At 39.6% G+C, this 19,644-nt stretch overlaps 1 protein-coding gene across 30 annotated transcripts in view; it reads left to right on the top strand.

The window, feature by feature from the left end:
- ADAM22 (ADAM metallopeptidase domain 22) overlaps positions 1-19,644 on the top strand; it is a 232,637-nt gene that overhangs the window by 126,738 nt on the left and 86,255 nt on the right. For all 30 annotated transcript variants that reach the window (XM_082692347.1, XM_082692344.1, XM_082692343.1 and 27 more), the window contains exon 5: positions 17,073-17,155. In XM_082692347.1, coding sequence (XP_082548473.1) covers positions 17,073-17,155 — 83 coding nt within the window. The remainder of the gene's footprint in view (positions 1-17,072; positions 17,156-19,644) is intronic.

Genomic DNA, 19,644 nt, shown 5'->3' with positions numbered 1-19,644 from the left:
AGAACACCCCAATTTACCATTTGCAGTTACATCGACATTAGCAGTTTGTTTTAGTAAGACATACATTACAAAGATGTCATCTTTGGTTGAAGTGAGTTTTGATTATTCTAAATAGAAATTTCTGTTCTTCTAAAGAAAACCAAATGCCTTCTCAGGAAGCCTTGTTTTTTCAGGCATTCTCTCTTGGGGTTTATTTTTAGTCCTTCTTTGTTCTCCGTAGAGGCTGGACTGAGTATTGTTCAGCACGGGGAATTGCCACGGCTCCTGAGCTCTAACTGTTGGAAATATGTAGCTGTTTCACACATGGCAGACACATGCTTCAGTTCTTAGGCCCATCTTAAGCATATGTGTATTTTTGCTTGCATCTGGAAGAATGTGAAGTTTTATGGACAAGAGTAACTAAGCTAAAACACATCATCATCCTGCCAACAGACTAGAAGATATTTGGTTGTATTTCTGCCACGGCACTTTAAAGTACCCATCCTCCTTTCTTCCCCAGCGTGTGAGCACGTGCGTACACACACACACACACACACACACACGAGGAATAAAAGAGCTACACAAATTAAATGTAAAAATTAGTAAAGTGTTTGTTTCTTCCCCACATGTATAGTTCTTCTGGGTATGTCTCCCAGCATTATTTTTTAGCCATGGCTAGTCATCTATTTAGTATCTTTTCGATGAGCTGGACAATGTGTGCATTTTCCCCTTGGCAGGTTTATGCAGACATATGCTCCTCTGCCGTCTTGTAATCAGTGTGGTTTCAGGAAGGTCTCAGATTTCTTGATTTGATTCTCTTTGCATTATAGGAGAAAATTCTGTGCAGATTAAGTAAATTTTGCTTTCCCTTGGGACAGAAGCAAGGTTGCTCTATGTCCATCATCATGTATAATGCATCAGCTACCTTAATGGCATTGTTAAGATTCCAAGTAGTCTTAACTCTGTAGCCTGAAGGAAATATATTGGCCCATTACCAGTTTATACAGGTCAAGTATCTTCGTGCTGGGAGCAGGGAAAAATGAAAAGTGACAGCTGGTGTCAGCATGAATTCTCTTTCAAAGCTCTGTTTGTATCCAGTTTGAGTAGAAAGTCCTGTTTATTTTCATTCTAGGGTTAAGATTTTTCCCAAATAAGTATTGAAATCATTATTTCATCTGTTAATGTTCAAGGTGTTATCCATAAACTTAAAAAGACATGTTCCCATAAATTAAAACAAAATTAAAAGTAGCACTAACTAATGGTATTCTATGTTTGGAACCAATTAACTATTTTGTAATAGAATATATTGTTCCTACTTTAATCCTAGTTAAAGAATTAACTTTTCATTATACAGTGTTGTATAAATCGACTGTTGCAAATGTTTTTGAAATTAGAGTGAATTGTTAGAGTAATTATGATTGAATAAGAAGTTGTGGAAGTATTTTTGACAAGTTTGAAACTCATTTGAAGCAAAAAAAATCATTATTTCCTGGTGTTGTCCTAAATTAGTGCTATTTCCTTATTCCTTTTTTTTTTTTAAACTCCTATTTTCCAGTAAATAAATGGCCACTATAAAAACAGAAACAGGTAGGAACGCCTGGGTAGCTCAATCAGTTAAGCATCAGACTCTTGATATTGACTCATGTCATTATCTCAGGATTCTGAAATCAAGCCCTGAGTTGGGCATGGAGTCTGATTAAGATTCTCTCTCACTATCCCTCTGTCCCATCCCCCCCCCCACAAAAAACCCCAAAATAAAACAAAACAGGTAATAAAGAGTAGAGTAAAAAGTACCTCACCATTGAGTGGTTTGAGTGTTTACAGCCATTTTGGAGGGTGATTATTCTGGGGTCTGCTGATGTTTTTATCAAAGCATCCTTTTTGTTGTATATAAGAGGTAGAAGGGGAGGTAGATGCAAGTGGACTTGATTATCCTTGTAGAAAACTTCTAAAAATTTAGGAAACTGGAGTTTAAATGAATAGGAAAGCTGACATGAGAGATTTATGACAGAGTAGAAAAAAGCCTAAATTCTCAGATACCCTGCCTATGTTCTCAATCCTCCTTCATTCGATAGCTGTGTGTTGAATGCTTGCCATTAGCTCAGGGAAGTGGCTATGAATAGTATGATGCAATTCCCACTCTTGTAAAACTTGTCGTTTAGTAGGGATGACAGGCATAATGAAAATACCGCATTGCTACCAAAAAGCTTTTTTTTTTTTTTTTGATTTTATTTATTTATTTGACAGACAGAGATCACAAGTAGGCAGAGAAGCAGGCAGAGAGGAGGAAGCAGTCTCTCTGCTGAGCAGAGAGCCGGATGTGGGGCTCGATCCCAGGACCCTGAGACCATGACCTGAGCCAAAGGCAGAGGCTTTAACCCACGGAGCCACCCAGGCGCCCCTACCAAAAGAGCTTTTTAAAATGACATTTATGAAAGAGCTGTAAAGGGAATTAGGTCCACATAGTCCTGAAAGCATTTGATGGGAGACCTGACCTAGTCTGCTTGGCCAGGGAATACTTCCATAGGGAAATGATATTAATTCTGAAGTTTGAAAGCTAAGTGGGAGGGGAACAGCTTTTAGGCAGTGAAATTAGCACTTGTAAGGGTCCAGGGGCCTTGCTGTAGGATATAGGTGCATGAGAGAAATGGAGACCAGAGAGGGTTGATAGAGTAAGAGGTGGACAGCATCAGAGCAGGGGTATGGTATTTTGACCAGAGCCTCAACTCAAAGAAATGAGATGTGACCTGCAGGAATCAGGCCAGTCCCCCCTTTGGACTTCACACATTGATTTCTCTCTTTTCTCGATATTCTAAAAAACCTGGGCAGTATAGTACTTGTAATTGTCTCTGGATGGCAGAATAGTTGCTCTGGTAATTCTGAGTGGGGTCGGTAGGTTTTCCACATAGCAATTAGATTTTTTTTTTAAGATTTTATTTATTTATTTGACAGATCACAAGTAGGCAGAGAGGCAGGCAGAGAGAGAGGAGGAAGCAGGCTCCCTGCTGAGCGATGCGGGGCTCGATCCCAGGACACCCGGATCATGACCTGAGCTAAAGGCAGAGAGCTTAAACCACTGAGCCACCCAGGGCGCCCCAGCAATTAGATTTTTGTGTAGAGTTAATTGCTATCTTTCTTTGAGCTTCTTCATACTACTTTTTTGATTAAGAAAAAGATTTTTAAATTATTTTTCTTGAGTAGTGTTAACAGATGTAACTGAGCACTTGTTTTGTTTTCAAGTCTAAGGACAGGTCTAAAGTTTGGACGCAGGAAATCTTAAAGACTGACAATTCTGTTAGGGCTAGACAGACCAGAATTCACATCCTGACCCTGCCAGTTCATGTTTGTATGGCCCTGGACAGTACTTTCTCCTCCTGTGTTTCAGTGTCTTCATCTATTAAATGAGGAAAACAAACGTGTACCCAGAGCTTTGGGTATGGGAAATGCTCCACAAATATTAATTTTGATATTATTAAGGGAAAGTGGCACTTTGTAAAACATTTCTGGCTAAGCCTTTGGTGGCTTCTGCCCATTCTTTCTGCTAATTTCTGATCCTGCTGAGGACACAGGAGGCACAGCAGGATCAACCAAAGCTGTTCTTCACGCTCTGCTTCCTAATAAAACAATCATCTGTGCCTCTGGACTCTCAATTCCATGAGAAGCTACTCCAAGAGTAAGCTCTTTTGGAAATTTATACTGTAGGTGTAGCATTCAGCTTTTGGTGTACCTAGAAGACAATAAATATCTGCTGAACAAAAAGTAAGTGAATGAATTAAGCCTAGCATCAGGAAATTGAGTAGTTTCTCCCATTCACCTAGTACTCTGTGGGGAGAAGTCCAGTTTGGCCAGGTCTGAGAGAGCATAGTATTCCCCCTGCTATAAAAGGTGCAGTATATAAATACAAATACAAACTGAGGGTTGCTGGGGGAGAAGGGGGGTGGGGTTATAGACATTGGGGAGGGTGCTTTGGTGAGTGCTGTGAAGTGTGTAAACCTGGCGATTCACAGACCTGTACCCCTGGGGATAAAAATATATGTTTATAAAAAATAAAAAAAATACAAATACAAATATAACTATAAGTCCAAGTATAATTATAAATAAACAGGAAATCTGAAAACCAGATAGTGAGCCTCACACCCGCTCATCTAATGCTAACTCCATCATCGGTGCTGGGGCTCACATTCACAGATGTTCCTTCTCCAAGGTATATTAGAGCCACAGCTAAGTTAATTTTAAATTTCAAGGCATAAAATATCAGCAAATGACCTGTGTATAGAAATTTCTATAATTTTGAAATATTTAAAACATTCAGAATTGCATACACTGTTATAACATATCCAGGTGTATACATAGCATGTTAGTCTTTTGCTACATTTGCTTCAAATCTTCTCAAGGTATTTGAAGTCTTAATTTTGTATCCGTGTCTCCTATTTCATTTCTGTTTATTTATGCCTTTACTCTTACTTGGTCAGTCCCGTCACTTTTTATAGATACTTTTTATTTCCTTCAAAGAATCAGCTTTACCTCTGTTACTAATGTTTACTTCCTTTTACTTTAAAATCATGTGCTTGTGTTCTTTTCATAACTTACTGAGTTAAATGTTTGACTTATTCATTATCACTTCTATTTTCCATAAACATCTAGGAATGTAAAATCTACTCGTGGTAGTATTTTAGCAGCATCCATGAAGTTCTGATACCTAGATTTTTTTTGTTGTTTTTGTCCATGTATATTTTTTCTGTAATTAACACATGACTTTTATATGACTCATGAATTATTTAGATAATAGAAACAATTTACAACTTACTTAGAATTTTTATATTAAACCTTTAAAAATTCCCAGTGGCACCTGGGTGGCTTAGTCATTAAGCATCAACCTTTGGTTCAAGTCATGATCCCAGGGTCCTGGGATAGAGCCCTGCGTCGGGCTCCCTGCTCAGCAGGGAGCCTGCTTCTCCCTCTCCCACTCCCCCGCTTGGGTTCCCTCTCTCACTATGTGTCTCTCTCTCAAATAAATAAATAAATAAATAAAATCTTTAAAAATAAATAAATAAATAAATAAATATTCCCAAACATGAGCATCTTTGTTACTGGATTTTAGTTTTGTTGCTTTATGCTAAGTGCTGTGTGTAAGATTGTTTTTTTGGAAGTTGGCCTGGAATTTAAAAGAAAAAGGTTGGTAAGCCTTGATTTTTTTTTAAATCAACCAACCAATCAATTAATTAATTAAAGTAAAAACAGATTGCCGAAAACAACAACAAATAAATTCCAAGTCATTGATACCACCTAATTTAACTCCCTTCCTCATTTTACAAAAAAATAAGAAAAATGGCAAATGACCAACCTGTGTCCATAGAAATAGTTGCTGGAAAACAAAAACCAAACCAAACCAAACCCACTTTACTTTTCCATGCTTGGAATCACTTTTTTTTTTTTTTTTTAAGAATTTTATTTATTTATTTGCCAGAAAGGGAGAGAGAGAACACAAGCAGAGGGAGAAGTAGTCTCCCTGCAGAGCAAGGAAGCAGACATGGGACTTGATCCCAGGACCCTGAGATCATGACCTGAGCCGAAGGCTGCCCTTAACTGACTGAGCCACCCAGGTGTCCCTTTCTATCACACACAGCCTTAAATACAAGTTTGTCTTTCTGAAGGGCATTGCTTGAGAAGTTCCTCCTTAGGAATCCAACCCTCTGTTTGTACACTTAAATCAGCCCTGGGCTAATTCAGAATCATCCAGGGAAGGAAGACTGCATACTGGTGTTGAGTTCTTGAGCACAGTGCTTGAGGCTCAGGGTCTAAGAGGGAGAAGAGATGTTGCAATGCAGTCTTCTTTCGGTAGCTAGAAGGTTTCCCTGTTTATTCTCACTTCTTCAGAAAAGGAGTGAATGGGAGAATGATAGAATGGAAGTGAAATTCAGTAGGACACATTCATGCTAGAAGTGGGGAGAATTGTCCTTTTTTCCTTACCCTAGACCCCCATATAGTTACATTTCCTTAAAAAAAAAAAAGACAAAAAAAAAAAATCTTTTCAGTTGGAACATAATCTTTTTCTTCCTTTGTTGTAGGAATGCCAAATATGCTTTCTGTTTGTATAACTATCCTCTAATCAATTATATTTCTCTCTGTTAATGTTAAGACATCTACTACAGAATAAGGTTTTAGAAAATATACATTTCTTAGGCTAAAAAATTCATATAGAGCAATACATTTAAACTTCTGTTATTTGTAAAAAGATACAATGATGTAATAATTTCCTGGAAAGAGTTATAATTTCATGAGTTTGTAATTATATAGTTACTGTATGTGGGCCACATTGATTTTCCATTCTCCCAATTTAGAACTCCATCTCAGAGCACCTCGTAAGTACTGTTTGTATTACAGTAATTTGTTGCACAGGAGCATTTGTGGGAACCTAAAAATTTTTAGTAGTCTAATAAGATATTGTTTTATTGATGGACTCTTTATAATTACCTGACAGCTAAAGAATATCTTCTCTTGTCTATTTTCTGGTTAAAAATAAGCAATTTGGGAAGCTTGAACCAAAGGTCAGATTTACCGTATTACTTGTGTGAAAATGATGGCGACTATTTTTGAATGAAGCTGTAGGAAACTAGAATGAATGGTTGGCTAGAGGTAATTAAGGTAGATCTTATTCTTATTAGATGAATGAAGCTAGACACTTCCAGTTTATTCCACTAATCCAATCTTCTTAGAGGCAAAATCCCTGGATTTAGAAATCTAAGCGGTCACTTGATGAGAAGTTGTACTCTATCGAACAGTGTCCCCTCAAAACTCATGTCCCCTCTTGCCTGTGAATGTGACTTTTTGCAAACAGGATATTTTCAGATGTAATCAAGTTGGAAAGAGAGCCCTAATCCTATGGCCAGTGTCCTTGTAAGAGGGAAGTTTAGACAGAGACACAGACACACAAAGGGAAAACAACGTGCGGACAAGGCAGAGATTGGAGGAGGTGTGTCTGCAAACCAAGAAACATGGAGGATTGTTGGCAACCCCTGGAAATTAGGGAGAAGCAAGAAGGGATTCTTTTCTAGAGTCTTCAGAGGGGGTATAGCTTGATTCAGACATCTGGCCTCCAGCACTATGAGAATACCAATTTCTGTTGTTTTAAGCCACCCAGGTAATTTGGTAATTTGTCACGACCATCCTAGGAAACTAATGTACATGTTTTGATTCTAACTAATGTAAAAACATTAAGAATATGGGCTGGAGGTGCCTGGGCTGACAGACAAGAGGAGAAGGGAGTCTGTACATTTTGAAAATGTATTGCATCTCAAAAGACTAAAAATTGTTCACTTAGGGTGCTTGTGAGTGGAACTCCTGGGAACTTATCATAGTTTTCATACCTTGTTTTCCTTAGCTGACATTACCGGGGGGAAATCAGTATGAGGAAAGACTCCTGCACAGCAATAAAAATAGATTTTAAGCTCACTAGGTCCCTGGTGGGATTTTTTTTTTTTAAACCAGAAAGCTCATAAGAAAGTGATAGCCCTCATTTTCTGTGGTGTTCACCATCTTCCATTAGGACTAACTCTTCCTTATCATCTTTATTTATATCCAGTGGCTTTCTAGTTCTGTCTCTTTGTTCCTTTCTTGTAGAAACTTTTGCTACAATACTATTCTTATACATTTTTTTCTCTTTAATAGAAACCATGCAATTTTTAAATGAAATCGTTCTTTTTCTTTTTTTGATCAACTAGATGTTCTATTAGTTTTAAAATATTTTTTGATTGATGACTATGCTACAAGATCCTAGTGCTGATCAGTTAATACTAAAATAGTGCAGAGATTTTGAATGATGCTTTAGTTCTAGATCTTGGAGTAAGCTGATAACTTGGTTGCTGCTTGAACTACTATACTGCTGAATAGGGTGGCAAGCAGAAACATCCAGAGTTTCAACCAGTAGTGTAAATGAGAGACTGGCTTGTTGTGGTAAAATGGGCAATGTGAGCCTTATTCATCTTCAGCTGATTTTTGTCCTGTAAGAACATGGAAATGTGGGAATAGAGGCTCACTGTTAGCAAATCTCTTAATTTTCAGGGGATAGTGGAAATCCAAGTTACCAGAATTGTGGAGGTCTGAGTTTTTATCTTACTTGCAAGTTAATAAGTGAGCCTGCTGAAATTTCTTCTCTGGCAGAAGACAAAAGACTCTTGGGTCACAGACAAAGGACTTCAATACTCAGAGCATTGGCAGTAGCCAGAACATCAACATTTTGTTAGACTTGTTTCTCGAGCATCGATTCCAGAGGTTAACAGAGGGAAGGACTAAGTGACACTTGTACACACAGTGTGTTGTTACTAGAGAGAAATTCTGAATTTAGGAAACCAAATCTTTTATAATAGTAAAAATGAAAGATATCTCCATCTTTCAAAGCTGTCTACTATACAGACCTCTTTGAAAGGCTAGCTCAGAACAATCTCAGAAAAAAGGAATCCTAGATTTCTGTTATAGCAAAGTGTTTTTTTTAAGATTTTGCTTATGTATTTGACAGAAAGAATGAGAGAGGGAACCACAAGCAGGGGGAATGAGAGAGGGAGAAGCAGGCTTCCTGCTGAGCAAGGAGCCCAATGTGGGGTTCCATCCCAGGACCCTGGCATCATGACCCAAGCCGAAGGCAGCTGCTTAAACAACTGAGCCACCCAGGTACCCCATTGCAAAGTGTTATTGACTAATCTTTCAGAATTTACTTCTAATCACTTAAAATTAAGCCGATTATGTAAGGGTGTTTTTAAAAATTTTTTTTGAAAATTAATAATGTGAGGGATGTCTGGGTGGCTCAGGTGTTAAACGTCTGCCTTCAGCTCAGGTCATGATCCCAGTGTCCTGGGATCAAGTCCCACATAGGGCTCCCTGCTCAGCAGGAAGCCTGCTTCTCCCCTCCCTCTGCTCCTCCCCTCCCTTTGCTCCTCCCCCTGCTTGTGTTCCCTCTATCACTATCTCTCTCTGTCAAATAAATAAATAAGGTCTTTTAAAAAAATGAAAATTTATGGTGTGAAATTAAAATCTAGGACGTATTCATTTATACTCCTGCTAGAGTTATATTTCATAGCCTAGTGTACTAACAAAACAAATTTTAGGGATTAATACAGAGTTGCCAGTCTTTTATTTTCATCATATAAGGAAACAACCCTTTCAAGATACCTAAATTCTCTTTACCATTGTTACCGTACAGAGAATGAATATGACAACTAATGCAGTATGGTAACCCGAGTTGGGTCTTGGAACAGAAAGAAGAAATTAATAGAAACACCGCTAAAATCTAAATGCTCAGACTCTAGTAAGTAGTAATGTACCGAGGTCAGTTTCTTAGTTTTTACAAATGTACTCAGCTAATGTAAGATCTTAGCAGAGAAAAAACTGGATGATTAGGTATGCTAGAACTCTTTGCAACTTTTTTGTGACTCTAACATTGCTCCAAAATAAACATTCTGTTAAAAATGTAAAAAAAATGGATAACTTTAATAATGACAGAGAAGGAACGAACTAATCTCAAAAACAAAGGGCAGTTATCAAAATGGAGTTACATTTAGCTTTATGAAAGACTGACTACACTGTTCTTATTTTTCTCATTTTGGCAGGAACCGGTACAGATTTTGACATATGTTAGTACAGACCCATGGATAACTGGCATTTGGGAACCACCATGTCATAGCTTAATTTAGTTTAATTTACTGTAAAATTAGGTGAGATTGTCTTTCTGTCCACTTTTCTTAGAGAGCTTATAGGATAACTGTTAAACTTTGTACCTGAACAGATGTTTAACTTATGTCCCTTCTGTGAAGCCAGTCTGATTCTTTGTAAACTCAAGTTATGAATTTTAATCAGGGTTGGTTGGTGGATCCTCTCCAACATAAGATTTTGCTCTTCTAGGCATTTCTTTGATGCAAATGGCACTAGGGAGACTTGGTTTACTCCTGACTCATTAATGTCTGAAAAGGCCATTTGTCACCCTTGGGAGGGAGGAAGGGGAAAGGTAAGAAAAGGGCAGGTTCCTCATGTCAGTGTCAATCTAGGGGAAATTGGTAAGATTGCAGGCAAGTGCCTGGTGGAATGGCTCTACCCATGTGGCCACAAACGTATGTCTGGGCAGTGCATGTGCCTGGACGGAATCTAGTATACAGTAGAGTTTAAGGGCAGGGCTTCAGTTCTGGTAAAGGGGTATTGGCTGGAGCATAGCTTCTCATCCATGGTAGCATGTTGGGATCATTGGGACAGATTTTTAAAATACCAGGTCCCACCCCTAGAAATTTTAATGTAACTGATATGGAATAAGGCTTGGTGTTCCGGGGCTCAGAACTACTATGCTAGAGTGACCAGGGATCTCACCCATGGAGGTGGATGATTGGCATAAACCCCACCTGTCAGGGCAGAGGCAGGTCCCGGGACTGGTGCCCGTAGAGTGGGAGAGGGTTATGATCCAGTGAGCAGAGCAGGAACATAATGGTGACCAGGTTGAGGATTTGGTCTGTAAGTGTCACACCGGCCCTGCCCTTTTTATGGTAACCGCATCATCTTGATTTGCCTGTGGCTTTTTTGGATGTAGCACCAATGCCGCAACCTACATCCTGTGAAACCCCTTGGTGTGAGGCTAGCAGGATGGTTGACCACACTGGTCCCTTTGGTCAGGCTAAGGTGTCCCGCATACCAGCACCTACAACAAGTAGCACTGCTCTACATGGCTTTGTCCGTGGTAGGATTCTCACATATTCTTATCTCACCTTTTATCTTCTATATTGTTTCTGATAAAGCTGGCTGACCTGGGTCATACAAGAAGAGGTGTGGAGGAGAACTATGACTGTTTATGTTCTTTCTGCTTTGTTTAAGCTGAAGAACCAGTGCAGTTTTTCAGGGAGCTCAGCCCTGAGAGCAGGGACAAATGTGGTGTAACGCAGTTGCTCTCAAACTTTGGAAAGCATTGAAGTCAGCTGGAGTGTTAGCTAACACACAGGTAGCTGGAGCATATCCCCAGACCTTTTGATTAGGTAAGCCTGGTGTGAGGCTCGAGAATTTGAATTTCTTTCCTTTTTTTTTTTTAATTTGACAGAGATCACAAGTAGGCAAAGAGGCAGGCAGAGAGAGAGAGAGAGAGAGAGAGAGAGAGAGAGAGGAGGAAGCAGGCTCCCTGCTGAGCAGAGAGCCTGATGCGGGACTCGATTCCAGGACCCTGAGATCATGACCTGAGCCGAAGGCAGCGGCTTAACCCACCGAGCCACCCAGGCGCCCGAGAATTTGAATTTCTAACAAGTGCATGTTATTATTGTAGAAACTGCTTTTTGATAACTGCCAGTGTAAAGAGATGTGACTGGGCATCTGGTATACCCAAGTTTAAGTAAGTAGGAAGGTTCTCTCTTAATCCATGTTTTCTCATTTGTAAAGTATTCGCCTCATCAGTCGTCATGAATTCTCTCATAAATCACCAACATCACCAAACAGAATGCCTAGGTTATGGTAGATAGTTTCATACTGCGAAAGATCCTAGTCTTTCTGGTATCCTCTACATGGAGATGATTTGGTACTGGACTGAGTATTTTTAGGTTAGTAATTCCAAATACAGTATTCAGAATCACCTGGGGAATTTTTTGCAACTCTAAAAACCCTGGAGCCCTACTTCCTTGGAGAGTCTGATCCAGTAGCTTTGAGGGAAGTCCTGAGAATCATTTGGTTTACAAAGCCCACCAGGTTGAGTCTTTAATTTGGGGAACAGTTTTGGGAATCCCTGTTACTGAGCAACCATTCTCTAGTGCATACATACACTAAAGAATGCATGCACTCTCAGTCACTGCATTTTCATTGAATCATCTGGGCATTGATAAAGATGTTAGTGGCCATGTCCCATCTACAGAGATCAATGATTTAATTGATTGGGATGTTGGCCTGGGCGCTGGGATTTTAAAAGCTCCCCAGGTGATTCTGATACGCAGCCAAGGTTGAGAACCGCTGTTCTGGTGTATTCCTAGAGTAAGAAAAACGTGGGGTATTTGTAAAAATGCAGATTCTCAGTTTCACTTCTGAGCTGCTTAAACAAACTCTCAGGGCCAGAAACATAGTAATCTGCATTATTAATCAATAGCCCTGAACTGTTAGGCTTAGCAAATAAATTAAGAGAAGCCTAGCTCAAGGGACATGATAGAATCCCTCGTTGAGTAATTACGCCTTGACTGCCCCCCTTATCTATTTATATAGTAGTTTACCATGGACATGACTTTGTTATTTCACGGAATTCCTTGAATACTCTTATTAGCAGCGTGAGGAGATGTTAATCCCACCTTGTTGGTGAGGAAAATGAGATTCACTCTTTTCTAACAGCATGCTTGGAGATACAAACATAGATGTATACATGTCCTTCCCTGAAAAGACACCATAGACTAGGGGAGGACATAAGGCAGAAACAGGAATGCAAGTGTAAAAAGGTGCAGTAGATCTGATAGTATATGAACATTCAGAGAAAGCAAGGTTAATGAGAAGTAATTTGTGAGGAGGTGGAAATCAGCAGGCTTTTTGAGGGTCTGAATGAAGGGCACATGACTGTGGCCTTGTTGCTGTGCTCCCCTTGATTCCTTTTATTGGCTTTTTGTAGTTTTATAACCCAGTCTGTGTAGCTTCCTTTGTGCTTTCAGTGTATCATATTTGTAATAAATTCTGTTTTTCTTTTGAGATCTTTCTGGCTCTTTTATCTTTGAATTTTGCAAATAAGTGATTATTTTAAATTCCTTAGAATAAAAATTGCAATAAGCCTTTTGTCCACCAGGGAGATAAACCAGTAGACATAGGAACTATTGTACAGTTCACTTTTATAGAGGCGGGTAATTTTTTTTTTTTTTAGCTCTATCTAATTATCTAAAAATAAACATCTGTACTATTATGATTGTGTTATTAAATCAAGGAGTATGAAGAAGGTTTCAATGACAGCAGGTTTATTTCTGGAACAAAAGAGACTTTAAGGAACGAAGCTATGACTGGCATTCGGATAAGGAGCCGGGCTCTATTAGGACGTGCTGCTGACTTTTCTCTTTCCCTACATATGTCTTAGATTATAATACCTACTTTCAGAAAGCATCTGGTTCCTCAAGAAAGTTGTATGAAGATATGGAAAACTTTTATAATTTATAAGACTCAACAAAGTTGGCTAAAGTAGTGATCTTTCTTGCAGTATACCATTTTTAATAAAATGCAGTTTCTTATTTTCAAATGCAGTGCATCTTTAAAAGCAGATATAAGTGCCAAGAAATGTAATTTTATTTGTCCCTTAAAACATACTAAGTTTAAAAGGCTCATATTTTTTGACCTGCCAGATTTACATCTAGTAATGTGTTCTGCCTAGATATCAAAAGAATTACACAAAAATATGAGAAAGTGGGGTGCCTGGATGGCTCAGTGGATTAAAGCCTCTGCCTTCGGCTCAGGTCATGATCCCAGGGTCCTGGGATCGAGCCTCACATCAGGCTCTCTATTCAGCAGGGAGCCTGCTTCTCCCCCTCTCTCTGCCTGCCTCTCTGCCTACTTGTGATTTTCTCTGTCAAATAAATAAATCTTTAAAAAATATATATGCAAAAGGATGTTTGAAATATTGTTTATGATGACCAAAAAAATGAAGATAATCTAAATGTCTGTTGGTACAGGAATGCTTAAATGAATTATGGTTCATCCCACAATGGAATATTATGCTATTATGGAAAGAATGAGATAATTGATATACAAAGATGTCAAGGTTACCTTAAGGAAAAAAATCAAGTGGCAGAGCAGTGTGTACGGTGTAAACCTATTTCTGCACTGAAGTGGATACCTGTGTATTTGTGTATTTCCTTAAATATGCCATTTAGACCATTCCTGATATGGTACACAGAATCTGTCAAAAATGCTTGCTTTTCAGGAGTCAGCTGCCTCCAATGTGTATGAAGGGAGTATTTTTCACTCATCACCATATGCATCCTGAATTCTTAGAAATGTTTCCATAAGCATTTATTATTTTAAAAATACTAGATAAAAATTATTTGAGTTATCTCAAAATCTATTAAATTTTATTCTAATAATTAATAAATCAATAAGTTCATTGTAATAACTTCATTACTTTAGTTCATTGTTTAAATAATTATTGCCATATGATGAATCCCTTAAAAAAGTCGCAACACAGAAATTAATTCCCATCATTTAGAATAATTACATATACCACCAGCTGAGAGCCTCAAAATTGGAATTCTAGTAGCCCAACTGAAGACATTTTACCCCCCTGTTGTTTGTGCTTCTCTTAAAGTGTCATGGAAACATTTGATAATGAGTCAACCAGATTGAGCTCCTCTCTTCATTTGCAGTGTTAGGCTTTTGTGCAGATGGGTCTTGATCATATGCTGTTTTTGGATCCACTCCTATTTTACAGAATCAGAAATAAGTGAAAGATTGTTTTTCATTATCTAATCATCTATTTAGTCCTGGGATATTGGAAGATTGTTTTAAAACATGAATTCTTTGTTCTTTTTATGATATAATGTAACATGTTTTCAAAGTCGGTATTTAAAAGAAAACTTTAGTAATTTATAAGACATTTCTTATATGCCTTTGCCTCTGACAGATTTTCCCCACATACATTGACTTGTCAATTTCCACTGTTCTGTAATCTGATATCATAATTCTTGTGATTATCTTTTTTGTTTCTACTGTCATTATATTTGCTGTTCTCTGTGAGTCTGAGATTTAGAAAGAGATCTGATGGGGTTGGTTAGTCACTATTTGGTAGAGGGAAACATTTTCACACTGAATTCTTGCTCTATCCAGGTTACCTCATTTACTGTTGGCCCCTCGTGTCTGTCTAATAGAAAGGAATGTGTTGATTTCTGGTCCAATTTAGATCTTTCCAGGAAGGTCTTTTGAAACATAATGACCTCTAATTTAGAATTTAATCTTATGGACAATTCACCAGTCCAATAACCCAACAGAGGCTATTTTAAACTCTGTTAAATTTACTCTCAGCCCTTCACAAAAGATAAATTAAAACAAAACAAAAACCCCAAAGAATCAGCCTGGGGGAAAGTTTAGATCCCCCATAGGTTCTAGGCCCCTACTTATAAGTAGTGTAGGGGAAATGACACAGGCCTTGCATTTACTGTTCACACAAAGTTTGCCTTGGCTCTTAGAGATTGTGACCTATGTAGAAGAGCGATAGCAATCTTTCTTTAGCGGTTGTTGTGTAAATTGAATGGAACAGTAACACATAGTAATTTTTTTTTTTTAGAGAGCTAGAGAGAGTGCATAAGTGAATGTGTGAGTGGGTGAGGTAGGCAAGGAGGGGAGGGGCAGAGAGAGAGGGAGAATCTTAAGCAGGCTCCACCCAGCAGAGAGCCCAAGGGTGGGGGCACACTCAAGCCCACGTGTCTTCTCTCTTTATCTCTTCATGACTTTGAGAGTATGACCTGGGCGTATGTAAATCAAGAGTAGGGTGCTTAACCCACTCAGCCACCCAGGCGCCCCTATACATAGTATAGTAGTAGCAACATTTATTGAGTGCTTACTAAGTGTCAAGCATTATTCTAAACTCTTCATGCACTTTAACTCTCTTTAATCTTGTGAACAACCTTGTGAAATTGTTACACCCATTTGACAGATGACACAGGAGGGTTCTGTAATTTGCTTCAGATTGCAGAGCTAGTCAATGAAGGAGCTGATAGCTCATGCTGTTAATATCTTCACCAAACCAGCCTTACCCAGATAGTCAGTGTCTGGCTTTATTTCTGTGCTGAAGTCTGTGGTTTACTTGATGATCCCTCCTGTCAGGCTTCCAGGTGGAGTAACACCCTTTTCTTTCTTACCCTCTGTCACGTCTACCCTCCGTCCTGGGTTCATGATGCTCAGTGACTCCCTTGGGGATTTGGAGGTGTCCCAGGAGCAGTGCCCTTTGACCTGTTCTCTGCCACCTCCCCAGAACTGGGCTCACCTGATCCTGTAGGTTTATCTCCTGAGAAGCAGCCGTCACAGGCCAGGCTGCCTTCTTGGAATTTCAGTAAAGAGAATGTCTTCAGCCTTGTTACATCCTGTGTGTTCCTGTTCTTTCCCCTCTGCTTGTCAAGCCCTGAATATTTTAGGTAGGATTAATCCTTAAGGCTGACTTTAAAGCCAGCCGGCCACGTTTGCCCCTTTAAACCACCCATTCTATTAGTCCTTTCTATCTCAGTATGTCAGTTGAATTACCAGCTTTTAGCTTCTGAAGAAATAGGAGATCAGTGGGAGAATGGAAAAGGCCATTTAGAACAATGCTTCTCAAACTTTAATGTGCATGTGGATCGCTGGGGACCTTGCTAAGATGCCTTTTATAGTAAGTGGGTGGGTGGCAGCTGGGGTTTGGGATTGTTTCTGACCAGCTCCTGAGTGTCTCAACCCCCACTGGCTTCTAGACCACACTCTGAGTGGCAGGTATTTAAAGACTGAGACACCACCCTGAGGCGGCAGAGGACTTACCGTATTACCTCTTACAAGAACATTTAATCCACAGAAATGAGTCTCATGGGAATTAATGTAACCAGCTGCCAGAAGAAACTTTGGAATTTCAAGCCCCACCCAGACTGCTTACTGGTAAAGCCATTCATGGTTGGAGAACAGAATAGCATAAACTTGTCAAGTTTTATTATAAACACCATTAAGATAAGCATTTTCCCCTTCATCAGTTTAATTTAGTGACTCTCCAATGATGACTCTACATACTTACTTCAAGTATGGGAAAGAGGATCATCTTGCTGCTGCTCAAGGTTGGGTTTCTCTTGATGGGGGAGATAGAGGATTCTGATCCTCATGCAGGGGCCCCAAGGGTGTTTCAGTATCTGTTGCTTTGTTCTTTCTCTCGTCATCTACATAAAAGGCAAGTTCAGTCAACTTTTATTTCGCCTGCTTTTGATACGGAGATGGCTCCCTGGGAGTGTTTATGAATAATTCTGTTAGAACAGGTTTGATAACACTAATCTGAATAAGGAAATATTCTGCAGGGCTTTGTACGTGGAGGTGTGGTGTGGGCAGGAACTTGTGAAGTGATGCCGGTGATTCTCCTGGTGATGGCAGAGCCTGATGCTCTCTGTTTCTGCTTCCAGGGAGGAGAACACTGCTACTACCAGGGCCACATCCGAGGAAACCCCGCCTCCTTTGTTGCATTGTCTACATGCCATGGGCTTCAGTAAGTGTCTTTAGTTTTTTGTACCGTCCATTCTTTCCATCCCTTATTTGCTTCAGGTTTAGTTCACTGTAATCAAAATCTCAATTTTATGTCAAGAAATAATTTTAAATCTGTGATGGGTCTGATCTCTTTCTCTTCTGAGGTTTATAAACTCAGCAGGTTTTGAAATCAGAGTCGCAGAAACAGACCAGGGTCCTTGGAATTGTGATAGGATACCCTACAGTGGTGTTTGAAGCTTTTTTCTAGTTTCATCCAAGTTGTGCCAAGAGTGACTGGGGTAACGTTGGTTCTCTGGAGGCTTAGCCCCCTGGTACTGCTCTGCCCCTACTTTTTCTGGATGTTAGTTTTCATGTTTTTATGGAATAACAGAAATTTCAGTGCGTGGAAACTCTTGACTCCTTGCACCAAGACAACAGACTTCAAGTCACCTCAAGAGCTCATGTGTTCTAGCCAGAATCCCACCTAAAACCCACAGCGAGCTTGTGGGAGGGTCCGTCTGTTCTCAGAAATCTCTAAGGAACAGAGTTTATCCTTCCTCGGGGGGCCTCGTTTCCTTTCTCATAACCTTCATTATCAAAGAATGTTTGCTGATGTTTACCATGGGAATAATCTACTTCCTCTGTTCTGTTGCTGATGGTGTTACACAGGTGGCCGTCTCTTATTTATTTTGTGAACCCCTTATAAAGCTACTGTGTCATTCCTCTGCATTCTACTTAGGCTAAATAATCTCAGTTCTTTTTTGTTTGTTTTACTTTTGGGGGGCACAGCACAACTCAGCACTTTAATTCTGTTAAAATTTTGTTTGGAAACTTGAAAATGCATTCTGTCAGCTCCCAAAAGTTTGAGATCTAGCTTTTCCACAGAGCTGGCAGTTACTGAGTGTCTGCTGTGTGCCCTCCCAACTAGGAAAATCAAGGCAATGAGAACATGACTCCTGTCCCCAGCAGCTCAGAGCCCACTGGGGGCAGGTAAAGCTAGCTCAGCTTCCTCCTAGGGAATGTGATAGGTGTATTAGTTTTCTTTGGGAGAGAAAGTCACAGGAAAAGGTAACAAGAGAGTGGGCCCTGAGGAATGAGGTAGTGCTTGAGAGCTCCAGAGAAATGTTACCTGAAGAAGCTGGAGTTGGCCCAAGAACGGGCTTTGATAGAGTCTCCCGAGAGCAGGCTGCACAGAGGTCTTGAAGATAGCTAGGAAAGAGAAATAACGGAAGAGCCTGGAAAATCGAGCTGGTCTGCCTGAGCCGTGCCTCGGGTCAGGCATGGGCAGTAAGTATGTCAGAGGCAGAAGGGAGAGAATGTGGGAACTCTGGAACTTCAGTAGCCAGGAGAAGGAGGCCAGCTGCCTGAGAGCCCAGAAACCTCCATCCGCTTATTGTTGGTTCTAAAAGACATTTACTTATTTTATTTGTCAGAGAGAGAGAGAGCACAGGCAGAGTGGCAGGCAGAGTCAGAGGGAGAGGCAGGCTCACTGCGGGGCAAGGAGCCCGATGTGGGACTCGATCCCAGGACGTTGGGATCATGACCTGAGCCGAAGGCAGCTGCTCAACCAACTGAGCCACCCAGGCGTCCCGACATTTACTTATTTTAAATAAGTTATTTGACTAAAGAGACATTTTTACAAACAGGAATCCATGCCTTTTATCTGAGGGCCTTAGTTTTCTTATCTAGAGAAGGAAACATTGAAATGCCCTTCAGTAATAAAAACTGTTCTATCTGATCTCAAGATGATCACAGCTTTCAGCTAAGAATAGTCTCCTGGGCCCATCGACATTTGTGACAGCAAATGTATGATAGTGACAAAAGGAAGAGGCGGTTTTCCCTCTCTCTTCCTCTTAAAATCTCAGCCCAGAGTTACCATGTAAGCATCTTATCCAGGACTAGTCCATTTTGCTTTCCGGTTTTCCAAGCGGACACTGTATTTCTGAGAAGCAGTGAGAAGGCATCACTGAGAACCTGAGACCAAGAGCTTGCTACTCATCCTGATGGAAAAGAAACTGTAAGGAAACTTCAGTGGCTAGATTAGGAGTAGAACCCAGAACCAGCTTCAGTTGTTTTAAGAAAGTAAAATTTACCTCTACCTTGAGAAACTTTTTCATTTAAAACTAAACAAAAGGAGATAAACAGAATATGCAGCATATGTCTAAAAATACTGTCAGGATTGCATAGAAGCATGTTTGGGTGTTCTTAGACTTTTATGAGTGTAGTAGATAAATTTGCTCTTGTTCCTTCTTGTTATTTAGTAATTATTCTCATGTTGATTTTTACCTTCTGAACAAAAATTGCTGACAAATATTTTAAGGGCTATTAATAAATATTAAATAATTTATGTTGTCTCAATTACAGTGATTTGAATTTGAAGTAGATTATTTCATCCATGACTCATCTTTTATAAATCACCAAGTATATAAGGAGATTTTTTATTTTTCTTGATTTACTGAATTCAGTTGAAGAACACAAAGGAGAAAAATAACCAGATTTATGTTTTTTCCA

The sequence above is a fragment of the Mustela nivalis genome (genome assembly GCF_964662115.1).
Source record: "Mustela nivalis genome assembly, chromosome: 12".
Taxonomy (NCBI): domain Eukaryota; kingdom Metazoa; phylum Chordata; class Mammalia; order Carnivora; family Mustelidae; genus Mustela; species Mustela nivalis.
The sequence above is the reverse complement of the archived record's forward strand: the minus strand, read 5'-3'. Positions and strand labels throughout refer to the sequence as shown.